Below are 16,939 nucleotides of genomic sequence, written 5' to 3' on the forward strand. Positions count from 1 at the left end.
TTATTTTAGCCTTAAATGAGCATTAAGTATAATCTATTTTTCTCATGTCAAAATGATTATATCTTTTGTTTTCATTGATGCTCTTTCATCTATATTACCTATGTTTGCATTTCTTTTTTAAAAAATATTTTATTTATTTATTTAGAGAGCTCAAGTGAGTGAGGATGGGGGCAGAAGGAGAGGGAGAGAGAGAATCTTAAGCAGACTCTGCACTGAGTGCAGAGCCCAATGCAGGGCTCGATCTCGTACCCCTGAGATCATGACCTAAGGTGAAATCAAGAGTCAGATGCTTATCTTTTATGTCGACATAAAAGATAAAATGCTTATCTTTTATGTCGACATAAAAGATAAAACAGTTCAAAAGCCACCCAGGCACACTTATTTTTGTATTCTACTTCCTCTGAATTTACTCTATTGTTCTTTTTCTAACATCTTGATTTATTTTAGCCTATTTTGCTGAGAATCGATAAGGTCTTTTTTTTTCTTTTTTTTTACTTTCATGGCCAGAAATTATGCTAAACCTTTATTTAGAGAGGATGAGATGAGAGAAAGAACTGGTTTTTTTTAAAAAAAAAAGAACTGGTTTCTACATCATCACCTCTTCAAAAAACAAGATGCATGCCATTATCTTAATTAGCCAATCCTATCTTCGTGAGAATGCTTAGGACATTCTGATCATGAAAACCACAACTATTACATATTAGGGCATAACCACGAAGGAACATACATGCATCCCTTTCTAATGATTGCCTGCCTATCTATTCCAAATCACAGTGTTTTTAAAGAAACGTTTATTCATTCATTTTAAAATACATAACTATAATATCTATCCTGTCCTACTAAACAACTAACAGTAGTCCCTACAACATTCCTCAGCATGCCGCAAACCCTCTCAACTCGAAGTAGGATAAAATCACTGGGTGGGCACACCCCTTCCTGCCTTACATAAATTAATCTATGAGGCAGTTATGGTATGGTGGTTATGACTGAGAATTCAGAAACACTAGGTTCATATTCTTGCTTTTATTTAACGGAGCTACATATCCTGGTTTCAACTTAGCTCATCTACATTTAACTCCTACTAAGCTATTATCTCCTCTCCTATAAAAAGGACATAGCTAATAATAGCATCTAACTCATAGAGTTGTTTTGGATTGCAAGAGATGATGTATATAAAGTGCTTACAACATGCCAGCAACACATCAAGTAGTCAATAAATTTCAAGTATTACTATTGTTTGTGTATGCCTTTTTTTTTTTAAATAAGCTTTTGAGAGGCAATTTTGATGTAATGGAAAAGCATATGTGACCCACTAAGATTTTAGGTGGAATCCAAGTTTTCCATTTATTAGCTGTGTGATCTTGGGCAACTCAATTAGCCTTTCAGAGCCTCAAATTCCTCTTTGATAAAACACTTGCCTTAGGTACTGCCATAAAAATTAAATGAGATATTGTCAATGAAAATTCTTTGGAAGTTTTCAGTGTGATGCTGTGCACTTATTAACTAAGAAAAGAAAGTGGTTAACCACGAAAGTATTTTTTTTAAGCAAGAATCTAAAAAAAAAGGATTATCAAAATTCAATATTGTCTAGCTTTGAAAATATAAGTTTTCAAATAACAAGAACAAGAACTACTATCTTTAAAGGAACAAAAGCATCAATCTAAGTTGGTTCTAAGGTCTCTAGATCCAAGGTTTGTTGACATAAAAGATAAAACAGTTCAAAAGCCACAGCGGAGAGAAGGATGCAGGGAAAGCTATCCTGTTGATATTTTTATGTCCATGATACTTTTATGTTGTGACTGCTGCAAGCCAATTCAGAGCACTCTCCCCAGATGTATACTGACCTTGGCTTCTCTTTCAGCATCGATGATACCTCCAGTCTGCTCCTGCAGGAGGGCATATGCTCTTTGGAGGGCCTGGTATTCTTTTGTTAATTGTCGAAATCGTAGCTCAGATTCTTCAGCTGCTAAACTCTTGAGGTTACAAAAAAGGCCAAAAAATAATTATGTTCAGGCCCTGTGTTCATCATGAAATACTAACATTTGTCCACTTTATAAAGAGAAGTAAATGTCTGTTTGATTTTGGATTCGGTGTGATTTTATTCCTTTAGTGTGGGGGGAAGGGCAAAAGGAGAGGGAGGGAGAGAATCCCAAAAGGCTTCAGGCCCAGCCCAGGGCCTGAGATGGAGCTTAATCTCATGACACTGAAATTGGGACCTGAGCCGAAATCAAGAGGCGGAGGCTTAACCAACTGAGCCACCCAGGCACCCCATGATTTTATTCTTAATTTTGAAGTATGTATATAGACACAAATACTGTCGTACCTTCAAGACAGACATTGCAGGAATACTTAATATTTCTTAAGAAGAGGCATTTGCTTATTTATATATTTCTGATGATTGCTCTTTTGGGCTTGGATTACAGTCTATTTTGGATCCACATGAGAAGAACTTAGAACCAGCTTTTGGATTCAAATAGGAGGAAATGATAGTTTTAGTCTCAATTATTTCAATACATCCATATCCAACAATCTCTTCCAGAGATAAACTGTAAAAACATAGTTTTGCAGCTTTAGGTCTCAAACTTCAGAGGGAGTTTTTTGAAAAATGCAGATCTACTCTTAAGATCCTTATTCAAGAGTTGTGTGGTAGAGCAAGGAATTCCTATCGTGATTGAACCACTCTGTAGCTGATTCTGATAAGGGTAGTCTACAGAGCACACTTGGCCAAACCCTGTCCTCAACTGTATCTAGAAGTTTGTTTTTTAAAGCTTATTCCCTGGTTCACACCTTCCCTAGATGAAGAATTTGGGAGAGTGACTTTTTAGGCTGAAGAAAGTTTTTAAGTTACAGAACAGCACTTTAGATAAGTTACTAAAAGGGTTATGTGACACAAGTGAAGCTGTTTTCCAAAGTCAAAATGGATCACTATGATGTGATCATTTTGTGTAGTTCACAAAGGATATAAGAAGTGCAATGCTTTTTCTCCACCTGAAGGAAAAGGCTTGGTGATGAAATCACAAAAGACTAGCGAAGTGGAAAAGCTTACTTCATCCAAGTCATCATCAGGAGTAGCTGGTGTTCGGTCTGTTCTAAATGAGGCCATGGATGATGTCTCTGAGTCCATGGAGTCCTCATCATAGCCGATAAATGGGTCCAGAACAGGCCTCTAGGGGAGAGAAAGCACATATTTACTGACACAACCATAAGTGATGAAAGTCAACATACCATCAAGGCACCATCAACTGGCACATGTACAAATGGACACAGAAGAGAGGGATCCTTTAGTGCTTCTTGGATGAAATAAAAACCCTGGGCATGAAACAAGAATTCCAATAAAAGTGTGTCCCACATTATTTTGCCTCTGATGTTTTTAGGAATATTCATTAACATTTGAGTCTCATCATAGAAAACACCTGGAGCCTCTTTTATTTTTATTTATTTATCTTTTTAAAAGATTTATTTATTTATTTATTTATTTATTTATTTATTTATTCATGAGAGACACACACACAGAGGCAGAGACATAGGCAGAGGGAGAAGTAGGCTCCCTGCTGGGGAGCCCCATGTGGGACTCGATTCTAGGACCCCAGGATCATGCCCTGAGCCAAAGGCAGATGCTCAACCGCTGAGCCACCCAGGCATCCCCGAAGCCTCTTTTATATTACATTTTATGCCATGATGAGTTTATGTTATTTGCTCTTTCCACTATTTAAAATATAATCAAAATACTTAAAGTCCAGTCACCTATCTGGGATTATCAAATTGTAAGTCTCATCATCCAATCCCATATCCAAATTAAAAAATGTACTTGAAAAGAAAACCCAAACTGACAAATTAATTGGATTATAAGAGGACTATTAACAATCATTATCAGTAGTAGTATCAAAGTGAATAATGGAATAATAAAATCAAACCACTATCAATAATACTGTCAAAGTGAATAATAAAAATATACTAATAATTATAGGGTGGATATGAGACACTAACATTGTTCACTGGGAGGCATTAAATAATGTGTATCTCTTGAATGTTCTTAGAGTGTGACTCTCCAGCTTGTCAGATAATGCTTCTACATCAAGCCTAGTGCCTTATTCACTCAGATAAGGTCATATTAAAGCAAATATTAAAGGTTAAAATCCATAACACAATCATTTTTGGACTTCTAAGAACTGTCAAGAGAAGAGATTTTCTTCTAGCAAATAAATCCCATGGTTTGCTGCACTTTGGGAACATCTGATTTATCACATCTTTGCAGGAAGATTCCTTGGCAAGCCTCACCTCTCTGGCTGAATTTGTGGCAAAAGCCTGATAACCTAGTTTTCCCATTACCTTAATTGGCTTAGAACTTCTTCTATGTTTTCTCCTTCGGATGAGCTTTTCTCGGTCCTGGAAAACAAATGAAGAACTTTTCAGATGTTGAATAGGTACATGTTTCTTTATAGTTATTTTTTTCCCCCTCAATGACAGAGTTGACTTTCCCCTGAGCATTACACATTTTTATTTAAAATAAGTTTGTGTTTCGTAATATTGGTAATTTTTAGGTTTGCTGCTTACATATTTTAAAAAAGATTTTATTTATTTGAGAGAGGGAGAGAGAGAGAGACAGAGAGAGAGAGAAAGAAGTGGCAGGGGGAACCACAGAGGGGGAGAAAGAGGGAGAGGAAAGAATCTCAAACAGACTTTGCACTGGGTGCGGGACTTGATTTCAAGAGCCTGAGATCATGAACTGAATGGAAACCAAGAGTTGGCCGCTTAACCAATTGAGCCACCCAGGCACCCTGCTACTTACATGTATTTATTATTTATTTATTTATTTATTTATTTATTTATTTAAATTTTTATTTATTTATGATAGTCACAGAGAGAGAGAGAGAGGCAGAGACATAGGCAGGGGGGAGAAGCAGGCTCCATGCACCGGGAGCCCGATGTGGGATTCGATCCCGGGTCTCCAGGATCGCGCCCTGGGCCAAAGGCAGGCGCCAAACCGCTGCGCCACCCAGGGATCCCCTTACATGTTTTTAAAGTAAAAATATCCTACAACTTTTCCTGATAATCTATGTGGATCGGAGAGCTTTCCAATCAGGAAATATACTGTCTTCCTCATTAGAATCCTTTTTTTACACTTGAGGATTAAGTGGCTCTGAAAATACTCATATTCTCCCAAAACACAACTTTTTTTGTTTTCTCAAACTCCAAATTACTTTATATTTAAGTATTAAAAAATACTACTCCCCCAAACCTTATTATTTTCATTTAATCACTTGAAAGGCATAGCAAACTGTCTTTGACTATTCTCAGACCCTTGTTCTCACCTGTAGCCTCTGAAGATGGGAAACGTGTGTCTACTGGGTTGGAATCATCTAGTAGGTGTTTTTTTGCAGGGGAGAGGGGGGTTCTTGTTGGAATGTTCTGGGAAAAATAAAAAAAAATCTAGAAATCACAAGTGATTTCTTGATTCATTCTTGTTATGGATGGAGATATCCTGGGAATTTGGTGTTCATCCACTAAGTACTCCATGTACTGACTGTACAAATTAAAAGGTAGATTAAGTAAGTGACATTTAGTTTCCCTGCAAGTATGGATGACATGCCTCAATATGTCAAATTCATAAAAGGAACTTTTGAGCTTAAGCTCAAATACTCAAAGTCAAGAAAAGTCTTGGCCAAGTGAATCTGGGATTTACTAGTTATTAAGGATGTGGATGTGAAGTAAGAGGCACATTGCTTCAGAAGGCCATGTTTAATAAGTAGTCTGTTTTAAGCCAATGATGTTAACCTTTAGGATGTCTCACCTTGTAAAAATATTTTGATCATATAACCTCAATATAGCTGAAATTTGAAAAATCAATACTTAGATTGCTCTCCTAATACAGTATATGCATTATAACATATACTCAACATAAACAATTTTAAAAGGATAAACCACAAATAGTTATAAACAGAAGTTATCATCTTTTCTCTCCTCAATAGCAGTAAATCATCTTGCTTATTACTCTACTCTGGAGACATTGTCTAACCAACCCAACCCTCTACCCCCATTGCTAGCTCCTCAACTCTCCAGCATTTGGTTTGGTCCTAAAGTGAAAACGACCAGAGATAATAGTCATGGAAAAAAAGACAGAGGCAAAGAGGAAACCCAAAAGCATCTGAAGGTCTTAGGCCATTGCAGTTGATAAAACATGCCTTAACTGATGCAAATGTAATAACTGCTCTACAGGTACTGAAGTCATGGTCAGAAGATTGAGCCTGAAATTTCCACTCTGTCATATAATTATGATGATACTCTTCATTCAACAGGTATTTATTAAACTGAACCAATGTGCTAGACACTAAACTAAATGGTGGGAAATAAAAAAATAAATAAATGGTGGGAAAAAAGAGGCATATGGTCCTGTTTTTATTGGCCAAATATTTAATTTCTGAGCCTCAGAATCTTGATACTGGAAGGCAATTATAAGGTATACCCATATTACCTACCTATTCACCTAATGATGCATTTGAAAGTTCTTGTAGGGTACTGTATAGCCACTATTTGTTATTAAATTGGTTAACAAAGGATTATAATTGAAAATGTATAAAACAGTTAGAGACTCTTCAACTTATATATTGAATATATAAACTTGGGCCTTTGAGGCTAAATTGAAATTATTAAGTGCTTTCAGTGTATGTTGATTTCTTGGCTACTTGTGCTTGGGAACGGCTTAGAATTTATAGATTGATCAAGACCTACCCTTGTGAGCTCATCAATAATGTTCTGCTGCTCAATGACTTGAAGTTTTAAAAACTCTGTCTCTTGTTCTTCATTAGCTTGATCGAGGTCATTCAGAGATTTTAATTTCTTTAGGGGTGGGTGGGATGTTATTTTTTCTCTCTGGATTGGAAAAGAAGAAAGTATAGGCACAGAATTTAAAAATCTCAAACTTGAGCAGTTAACATAAAATACTTATAGAAACTTTATAAGGCTCCAGCTAAATTTGAAAATTGCTCAGCTTCACATACACACCAACCAAAACCCTCAAATATATTTTATTTGCTACAAGTCAAATTCATTGGGGATGTCTGAAGATCTCTGTTAAGGAGCATATGACCTTATTGCTTGTCCCATACATATGATGGCATCTATTTCTCGACTGTTATGCAATGTTTCAGAAGATGAGAGATGCCCATCATACAGTTCTATAAAGAGCATGTTAGTGACATTCTTGGAAGGAAGTTTCTGTGGCTGAGGAGCTATGTTGAAAGTTTGCCTTCTCTACTGGGGAGATTTTAGAAAGTGTGCAGATTCCTGGAAGCACTCCTACCATTCTGCAAATTTAGAAACCCCTTAAAATTCAGAGCCAGCAACCTTCTCTTGCTTTTTTTCCTTTAAGATTCCTTGCTTACACAGGAAAAAAAACCAAACTTTCAAGAATAGCATTGTATTTTAAAAACAAACTGAGAAAGAACAACAAATCAGGTTATTGGAGTAATATAAAGAAGGAAGCTGCAGCTTTGCAGAGTCTGTGATACACACCATTTCTGAATTTTCCTTGGTAACGGCTTTTAGCTTCTCTTCCATGCGCTGCAAAGACACCATCAGTTCATCGTTTCTCTTGGCGAGGCACTTGTTCCTTTCCAGAAGAGGCTTACATTGTTTCTCGGTTTCCCGCACACGTTTTAACTGGGAAGACACAAGTTATAATTTGTCTCTTGTGCTGGAGTGGATGTGGGGGCAGAAGGGGTGAAAGCCCATTGGAAGTCACCGTGGTCTGCTTCACTATGTGTCTCAGAACTGACTCTTTTTTTTTTAAAGATTTTATTTATTCATGAAAGACGGAGAGAGAGAGAGAGAGAGAGAGAGAGGCAGAGACACAGGCAGAGAGAGAAGCAGGCTCCATGCAGGGAGCCCGATGTGGGACTTGATCCCAGGACTCCAGGATCACACCCTGGGCTGAAGGCAGATGCTTAACGGCTGAGCCACCCAGGCGTCCCGAACTTACTTTCTTTCTTTCTTTCTTTCTTTCTTTCTTTCTTTCTTTCTTTCTTTCTTTCTTTCTTTCTTTCTCTTTTCTTTTTTTTTTTTAATATTTTATTTATTTACTCATGAGAGACACAGAGAGAGAGGCAGAGACCTAGGCAGAGGGAGAAGCAGGCTTCCTGCAGGAGCCTGATGCCTGACTCCATCCCAGGACCTTGGGATCATGACCTGAGCCAAAGGCAGACGCTCAACCGCTAAGCCACCCAGATACCCCAGAACTGACCATTTCCACCCTTCATTTAACAACCTGACTGCTTTGTTTTCAGTTTTCTCTAATTGTTTTTCATCATAGCATTCACAACTCTGCATCAAGTATTACATTCAAGGAGGTGCTGCTAAGGTTCTGCATTTGGAAATGCTGGGGAAGAGCAATCATATGCCTTGCTTGCTCATTATTCCCCCGGCCCAGGTACCCTGCTATGCTCAGTCCCAATCTCATGCTGCTCATCCCTCTCCCCAGGCCTGCAATGACCCCTCACTGGCTCAGAGAGATAAAGTAACTCATAAGAATCACAAGTCACTAGATAGTATGACCAGGACCGAAAGCCAAGCCTGGTTGTCATCAAAGCCTGTTCTTCTTGTGAGAGATGTTGCTAAGACTCCTGATACCATACTAAGCCTGCTTATTTTTATTTATTTAAGATTTTTTTGTTTTTTTGGTAATCTCGACATCTAACGTGGGTCTCAAACCCACAACTCTGAGAGCAAGAGTCCCATCCTCTTCTGACTAAGCCAGCTAAGTGCCCCAAGGATGTTTATTTTTAAGAAAATGTGATTGAGAAAATTAATATACTCTCAAAACTCTACTGACATTTGTGTTTAAGAACACTTAATTCTCACTGAGCCTAGGAAAAGTATGATTACATTCTTATCCACCCATAATTAAGAATGACCATACTCTGGTTTGCCAGTTAGATTAAGGCAGGGTTCTCAACCTCTACACTCTAGGCATTTTGGGCTAGATTGTTTTTTTCTTTTTTTTAATCCTTTTTTTTAAAAAATTTATTTATTTATGATAGGCACAGAGAGAGAGAGAGAGAGAGGCAGAGACATAGGCAGAGGGAGAAGCAGGCTCCATGCACCGGGAGCCTGACGTGGGATTCGATCCCGGGTCTCCAGGATCGTGCCCTGGGCCAAAGGCAGGCGCTAAACCGCTGCGCCACCCAGGGATCCCACAGATTGTTTTTTTCTTAAAGATTTTATTCATTTATTCATGAGAATAGAGGCAGAGACAAAGAGAGAGGCAAAGACACAGGCAGAGGGGAGCAGCAGGCTCCCTGTGGGGAGTTGTATGTGAGACTTGATTCCAGGACCCTGGGATCACAATCTGAGCCAAAAGCAGACACTCAACCACTGAGCCACCTAGGTGCCCTTGGACTAGATATTTTTTGTCATGAGAAGATGTCCTGGGTCATAGGGCAGGTCTATTTTTAACTCTTTGAGCTGCACTGTTGGGGATTTACACCAAAGATACAGATGCAATGAAACGCTGGGACACCTGCACCCCGATGTTTATAGCAGCAATGTCCACAATAGCCAAACTGTGGAAGGAGCCTCGGTGTCCATCGAAAGATGAGTGGATAAAGAAGATGTGGTTTATGGATACAATGGAATATTACTCAGCCATTAGAAATGACAAATACCCACCATTTGCTTCAACATGGATGGAACTGGAGGGTATTATGCTGAGTGAAATAAGTCAATCGGAGAAGGACAAACATTATATGTTCTCATTCATTTGGGGAATATAAATAATAGTGAAAAGGATTAGAAGGGAAGGGAGAAGAAATGGGTAGGAAATATCAGGAAGGGAGACAGAACATAAAGACTCCTGACTCTGGGAAACGAACTAGGGGTGGTGGAAGGGGAGGAGGGCGGGGGGTGGGGGTGAATGGGTGATGGGCACTGAGGGGGGCACTTGACGGGATGAGCACTGGGTGTTATTCTGTATGTTGGCAAATTGAACACCAATGAAAAATAAATTTATTATTTAAAAAAAAAAGAAGATGTCCTGGGTATTATAGAATGTTTAGCAGCATCCCTGGTCTCTACCCACTAGATGCTGGTAACATTCTCGTAGTTGTGACAATCACTGCCAAAACTGCCTCTAGCTGAGAACCATTGGTCTAATTTTATGAATGCCGCCTTAGGGTAATCGTTAATAATCCCCTCTTTTACTCTCAAAACTCTCATTTGGATGACGTATCTTATGGTCCCTCTAGACACAATGATTTCCATGTTAAAGTTCCCATGCTTATTTAATCATACATTATAAAAGATTTTATACTAATAATTCTGAATGAGTATGTATTGGGGGAGGGGTACTGAAGCAAGGGAAGTGGTGGGGTGTTACAGAACCATCTGACAAGACTGTTTAAAGTACTCATTCCTATTTTTGAGAATCTAATGTTTTAGGAAGTGCTGGGGTAGGAGACTTAGCTACCTATAAATATTTGAAACAGCTGCTTGTGGGATTCTAAAACAGTACTCCCCAACTGTATCTTTTTTTTTAAATATATTCTTTTTTTAAAAAAAGATTTATTTATTTATTCATGAGAGACACAGGCTGAGAGAGAGAGGCAGAGACACAGGCAGAGGCAGAAGCAGACCTGCACGGAGGCCGATGCAGGACTGATCCCGGATCCCAGGATCACGACCTGAGCCAAAGGCAGGTGCCCAACCTCTGAGCCACCCAGGCGTCCCTCCCCAACTGTCGTTTGAAAACTCATTTTATATCAAAGGCCAAAATTTTTCATAACCTCATTTAATCCTCAGATTTGAGTTTCAGTATCTGAAGAAATCATATTAGATATTAAGCACATACAAGGACAAACAAATTATTCCACTAGGTTCATTATTTTAAACTTTGTCTCTCTCCTTTTTAAAGATTTTATTTATTCATTTATTTGAGAGAGAAGAGAGAGCACAAGTTGGGGAAGAGGGAAATGGAGAAGCAGAGTCTCTGCTGAGCAGGGAGCCTGACACACACGGGGCTCTATCCTAAGATCCTGGGATCATGACCTGAGCTGAAGGCAGACACTTAACTGACTGAGCCACCCAGGCGCCCCTAAACTTTGTCTCTTTTCTGAAGGTCAATGACAAGAGTTTTAAACAGTTAAATTTACTTAGTAGATGCTATTTATGAAAGACACAGGAAAACACAACTAAAAGGAAATATCGGTAATTCTATTATACATTAGTAGCCATAGATCCAAAGTACAAAAAAACTGTTCCTTTTAAAAGATATAGCTTAAATACTATTGAGAAAGTGTAAGGGTCAATATAGACATTCATGGAACCACCAAAAGAAAAAAATATGGTGCAACTAACATCAGACCAAGATTTTAAGTCAAGAAGTATTACTAAAGATTAAAAAAAACTAATGATGCAAACACTTAACAAATCTTAATTTAGCTGTACCTAGTAACATAACTTCAAATATATATAAAGCAAACTCGACTGTACTAAGAATAGATATGGACAAATCTGTTAGGAGAAGCACACAAAAGCATTATAAAGATATAGGAGATTTTAAACAAGACTATTAATGAAATTGACTCAAAATACACGCTATGATTACAGAGTATACCTCCTTTTCATGGGAACATGGACCATTTCTAAAATTGACAATATGCTACCATCATAAAGCAAATCTCAACATATTTTAAAGTATAAAATGATATAAAGTATGCCTGAGTAAATGTAACATTGTGTGTCAAGGGCACTTCAACTTAAAAAAAAATAATACAAAGTATATTCCCTGACTATAGTGGAATTAAGGTAGAAATCAGTAACAGAAAGTTAACTAAAAAATCTCCAAATGTTTGGAAGTTAAGCCTTACAGTGCTAAGGTACCCAACGGTTAAACAAGAAATCATACATTATAAAAGATTTTGAACTAAATAACAATACATTATGACTTAAAAAAAACATATGGGATGAAACTAGTCATGTTTAGAGACATTTATGACCTAAAATGCATATATTTGGAAAACAGGAAAGGCTGAAAATAACTTTTTTGTACCAAGAGCCACCAGTAAGAAGGTAAAATGTAAGGCACAGAGCAGGATTTTTTTTTTAAAGATTTGTTTATTTTAGTGTGAGAGAGAGAGTGCTCTGCAAACAAGAAGGGAGGAAGAGCAATGGGAGAGGGAGAGAGAAACTTAAGCAGATTCCTCATTGAGCATGGGGTCCAACAGGGGGGGCTCCATCCCAGGACCCTGAGATCATGACCTGAGTGGAAACCAAGAGTCCGTTTCATAACTGCACCACTCAGGTGGCCCCCAGAACAGAATATTTTATTTTATTTTATTTTATTTATTTTATTTTATTTTATTTTATTATTTATTTATTTATTTAATTTTATTTTTTAAACTTTATTTATTCATGAGAGACAGAGAGAGAGGCAGAGACACAGACAGAGGGAGAAGCAGGCTCCATGCAGGGAGCCCAATGCGGGACTTGATCCCAGGACTCCAGGATCACGCCTTGGGCCAAAGACAGGCGTTAAACCACTGAGCCACCCAGGGATCCCCGGAACAGAATATTTTAAATACAAATGCCCAAAAATGATGTAAAGAATTCCTAATATTAATAAAAATGATAAAGGCAGCACAAAGGAAAATTTTACAAAGACAAAGAGCAAATCATATAAGGACACCCAAAAAGTCAAAAGATATTTGAAAAGCCACTCAACCTCATTATTAAGGAAAGTAAAAATTAAATCCTACAATAAGAATATCACTCACACCCACCATAATGACTAATATGATCAACGATCAGTGCATGTTGGCAAAGATGTGGAGAAACAGCAAGTCTCACATGCTGGTGGTGGGAATGTAACAATTCTAACAACTGGAAACCCGGCAACCACTACTGAAGCTGACCACACACATACACCACAACCCAATCATTCTGCTCCTTGGTAAGTTCTCAGCAGAATGTCAGTGTCAGTACCACTAACATTAAAACCATTAAAAAACAAACAAACAAAACCATTAAAAAACAATATAAATGTCCATTAATAACCGAAGAATACTGAGGTGTATTAAGTGAATACAAACAGAGTAAGGAAATGAATGAATGATACTTATGATACAATGAATGACTTTCACAAAATGTAATGCTGGGCAAAAAAGCCAGACACAGAAGAGTAATTAGTGTATGATGCCATTTACAAAACATTTTTAAAAATGGTGACAGACATCTATAGTGATAGAATTCAGTACAGTGATTAAACCTAGAAGTATGTGACTGGCAGTCATCACAAGAATGGGAGGCTCTGAGGTGCTGGTAATCTTCCAGGTACTCATCTGGGTGGTGGTTATTGGGTGTATCACTTTGGGTGTATTTATTAAACTGGGCTTTTATTATTTGTGCACTTTTCTTTATTATATTTCTACAACATCATATCTACTTTTTAAAAGAAAACCCTTAACAAAACAAAAAAAATAAATAATTCTGGTCCAAACTCACCAGTTCGTTTCGTTCATCTCCAAGCAGGGTGTTCCTGTCTTCTAATTTTCTTATAGTGGCATTCAATTCAGCTATTCTCTTTTGATTTCTTCTCAAATCCTACACATGAAAAGTAAAATGGATATTTCTTCAATTAACACTTCTCACAAAGTTTTGGAATTCCACTCATAAAAGTAAGAGACTTGGTTCCTTTCATCTGACTTATAAGGTGAGAGTAAAATGTTCCATATTCAGACGAAAGTAAATATTAACCCTCTTCTAACCCTTAATATTCGCTACTTGGGTTGAAGACCAGGCCTGGTTGAAAATGCAAATGAATTCCATGTGGCAGATATTCTCTGGAGCCCTGACTCTTGGCAGGTAGAGCAGTAGGTGGATGGATGGGCCTATCAGATCTGTGAGCTATGAGATCAAGGTCATGCATGTCATGATTACAATAGGTTCGGGAGCATCTCTTAAGTCAAGGCTGCACATTGCTTTCCACAGCTAAGACAGATGTCCTATCACGCTTAGCCAAAGAGTAGAGGGTAGGGCTGGGTTTTGAAAATTCCTGCATACTCCTAGAGAAAAAAGTCAGTGTGAGAAGGTTGGTGCATTACCTTCATGCATGAAAGGCAGTAGCTTATAAGATAGCCATTGCTGGTACATTTTGCCCAGAGCTACTGGCTTCCCCACTGGCATAATTACCATGGGTCACTTTACACTTGCGACTCATGGATTAATTCTATGCTCTAGAGTCCACAGGACCATTATACACTTGCATTCCATTATCATCTTACATTTTGATAGTGCTGTACTGTTTTTTAAAATATTTATTTATTTATTTATTTATTTATTTATTTATTTATTTATTTATTTATAGTGCTGTGCTGTTGGCAAAGCAGTTCCACACATATTTTATCTCCCGATTCATAAAATCCTAGAGGATTCAGCAGAACGGGGAAGATTCAGGGAGGTCATAACTCGTTCAAGGTCTTGTGGCTACTTTGAATAGATCCTTAATTGATATCTATTGAATGGTAACTATGAACCAGACACTGTGCTCAATATTTTACAGACCATCTCTTGTAGACCTTGAACAGCCTTACAGAGTACCAATACTGCCTCTCTTTTACAGATGAGGAAACTCTGAGCAGTAAAACGATTTGCTTAAGGTCATACAGTAAGTGGCAGTCCAGAATTTGAACTAAGTAGTCTGACCCTAGAGCTCATTCTCTTGATAATTTTGCTGCATTGCAGGTAAATGTCAGTGATAGAACTAAAACATACATCTGCTAAATCCTGGTTCTGCCACCTACGCGGATATATATATCCTGAATACCAATTCATAAATTATTCATTACTCGGTTCTAAGTACTACTTTGGAACCTATCTCTGTTGCTAAATAATACATTTTCATCTTTTTAGCAGCTACATAATTTGAAAGGTATGTTATGAAAGTCAACTACATACAAGCTGATTTCTATGGTTGCAGTTCTAAAAATAATTTCTCATATAAAATAATGAAAAGCCAAGGTAATAAGTGGCAAGTTCAATCAGACTAGAAGCTTTCAGATGATGATTTAAGTGGTTTGGTTTTTTATATAGTTATACATTTTGACCCCTGTAGATGACAACTGTCTTTGCCAATTTCAAAACCAATGGTTCACACAAGGGAAAATCACTAGTCTTGGCAAGAGGCAAAGTAGTTTCATCTAATTTATGACTCTTATAACAGGCTGAAGTTTGGATAGGTATCACGTGGGTAGAAAAATTCTATGAAAGATTTAAAAAGACCTGTAATTCTCTTGTGATCAGCTAATGCAGTGCAGACCACTTTGTTGTCTATGAGTTTAGAAAACCCTGTTCCCAAGATACGTAGCTGGTTTTATAGTAGGAGGTACAATTGATTTCTCTGCAGTAAACAGGAAAAGAGCTTAAATGAAAAGTAAAACTTGGGAGCTAAATAAAAGATGACTCTTGAGTTCTTCACTTCAGCTCGGACAGACTTACAGGACTGCCGCAGTGCTCAGAGCCGTCTCCTGCTCTTCCTGGAATTTCTCGTTTCGGACTGCTCATGTTACACTCGGCCTCCTTGACCAGAAAGAGCTGTTCATCCAAAGCTTCCTTCTGCAGCTGGAGTTTCTGTACATAGCCAGTTTGAGTCTCCAGTTCCTTTTCCAGGGAAAAGATGATCCTGTCCTTGGCTTTAATCTCATCCATCTGAATTAAATGACACCCAGGACATTTTATTTAACAATGCTGTAAAAAAACGCATTTTTACAATGGTATGAGTTTAATTTCTTTCCGCTGACTGTTATGGAAAAAAATGATGACCATGACAGGTATGCTGAATTTATGACAAGGCAACATTGTGCAATGAAAGGCTATCCTAGGATCATCAGGGATCAAGGAGAATAACCTTTTCTCTCTGGTACACCTTGGGTAGATACTTTAGTTCAATATATTGTTTGAAGTGGTCTAGGTTGGTTGGATTTAGAAAGGTAAATTTAACTTTAAAATGGGTCATTTTAAAAATAAAATAAAATGGATCATTCGAGTTAATAAAGACATACTTGATATTCCATGACAGTGTTTCCTAGGACAATTTTTCATGTTTCCTCCTGTTTGGAGGAATATAGCCTTTAAGATCACTTTAAACAGCAGAAGCCACTATGAATTGGTCACTTTTTACTTTCAGAAGCCTTGTCAGTTATTAAGGCCAATATGTTTGCATTCAGGTGTGAATGTGGAGTGAATTCAGGAGTGAACTTGGAACATGGTTCATGTTCTGTGGATCTTCCCATTCCTTTCCATATTTCAGAGCAAAAAGCTAAGGCAACCATTTTATCATCATTGTCAGAAAACTGGTTGGATGGAACAAGAAGAGGAATGTGAAACACCTGGTATTATTAGCCACTGTTTCCTGCCTTGATCTGTGGGACATATTTCTTGGTCTCAACATTCACCTCTGTTAAACCTTGGCATTGTCTCAGAATTATCTGTTAACTAAAGGCCATAAGCGTTGAATACCAATTGATCAGTTTCACTGGGGCTGAAAAAATTTTGCCATCCCTGGTGAAGGCTAGTGAACTTAATGTCTGTAAACAATTTCTGAGGAGAGCATAACGATGAGGCAAAATCTTCTCATTTCATTATAGTTCATAAGAATATTCAAAATGGTGACAGGACAGAGACATTTAATACAAATGGTATTCTAGAGTTCTCTTAACAAAAATGTCTCGTTATTTATAACAAATTTACTTTGTGTAAATCTTTCTTTGCTGTGTTCCTTATATAAATATACCTATGTATATATTTATAACAAAAATTGCCGCCTAGTCCCATTTTTCCACAGGTAAGTATCTGCGAGCTACTGCCTCTTGATTACAGGATCACATTACACAGGATTACATCAATTTTGGAAGGATGTGGGGCTAAATTCTGCATGGTCCTGAGATATCATCTG

At 37.7% G+C, this 16,939-nt stretch overlaps 1 protein-coding gene across 1 annotated transcript in view; it reads right to left on the minus strand.

The window, feature by feature from the left end:
- The window catches only part of JAKMIP2 (janus kinase and microtubule interacting protein 2), a 172,587-nt gene that overhangs the window by 39,051 nt on the left and 116,597 nt on the right, over nt 1-16,939 (minus strand). Inside the window, 7 exon segments of the mRNA XM_035713706.2 lie at nt 1,845-1,973; nt 3,047-3,166; nt 4,330-4,386; nt 6,730-6,870; nt 7,513-7,659; nt 13,492-13,590; nt 15,484-15,693. Of these exon segments, the coding sequence (XP_035569599.1) occupies nt 1,845-1,973; nt 3,047-3,166; nt 4,330-4,386; nt 6,730-6,870; nt 7,513-7,659; nt 13,492-13,590; nt 15,484-15,693 (903 nt within the window).

The sequence above is a fragment of the Canis lupus genome, chromosome 2 (genome assembly GCF_003254725.2).
Source record: "Canis lupus dingo isolate Sandy chromosome 2, ASM325472v2, whole genome shotgun sequence".
In the NCBI taxonomy this organism is placed as follows: domain Eukaryota; kingdom Metazoa; phylum Chordata; class Mammalia; order Carnivora; family Canidae; genus Canis; species Canis lupus.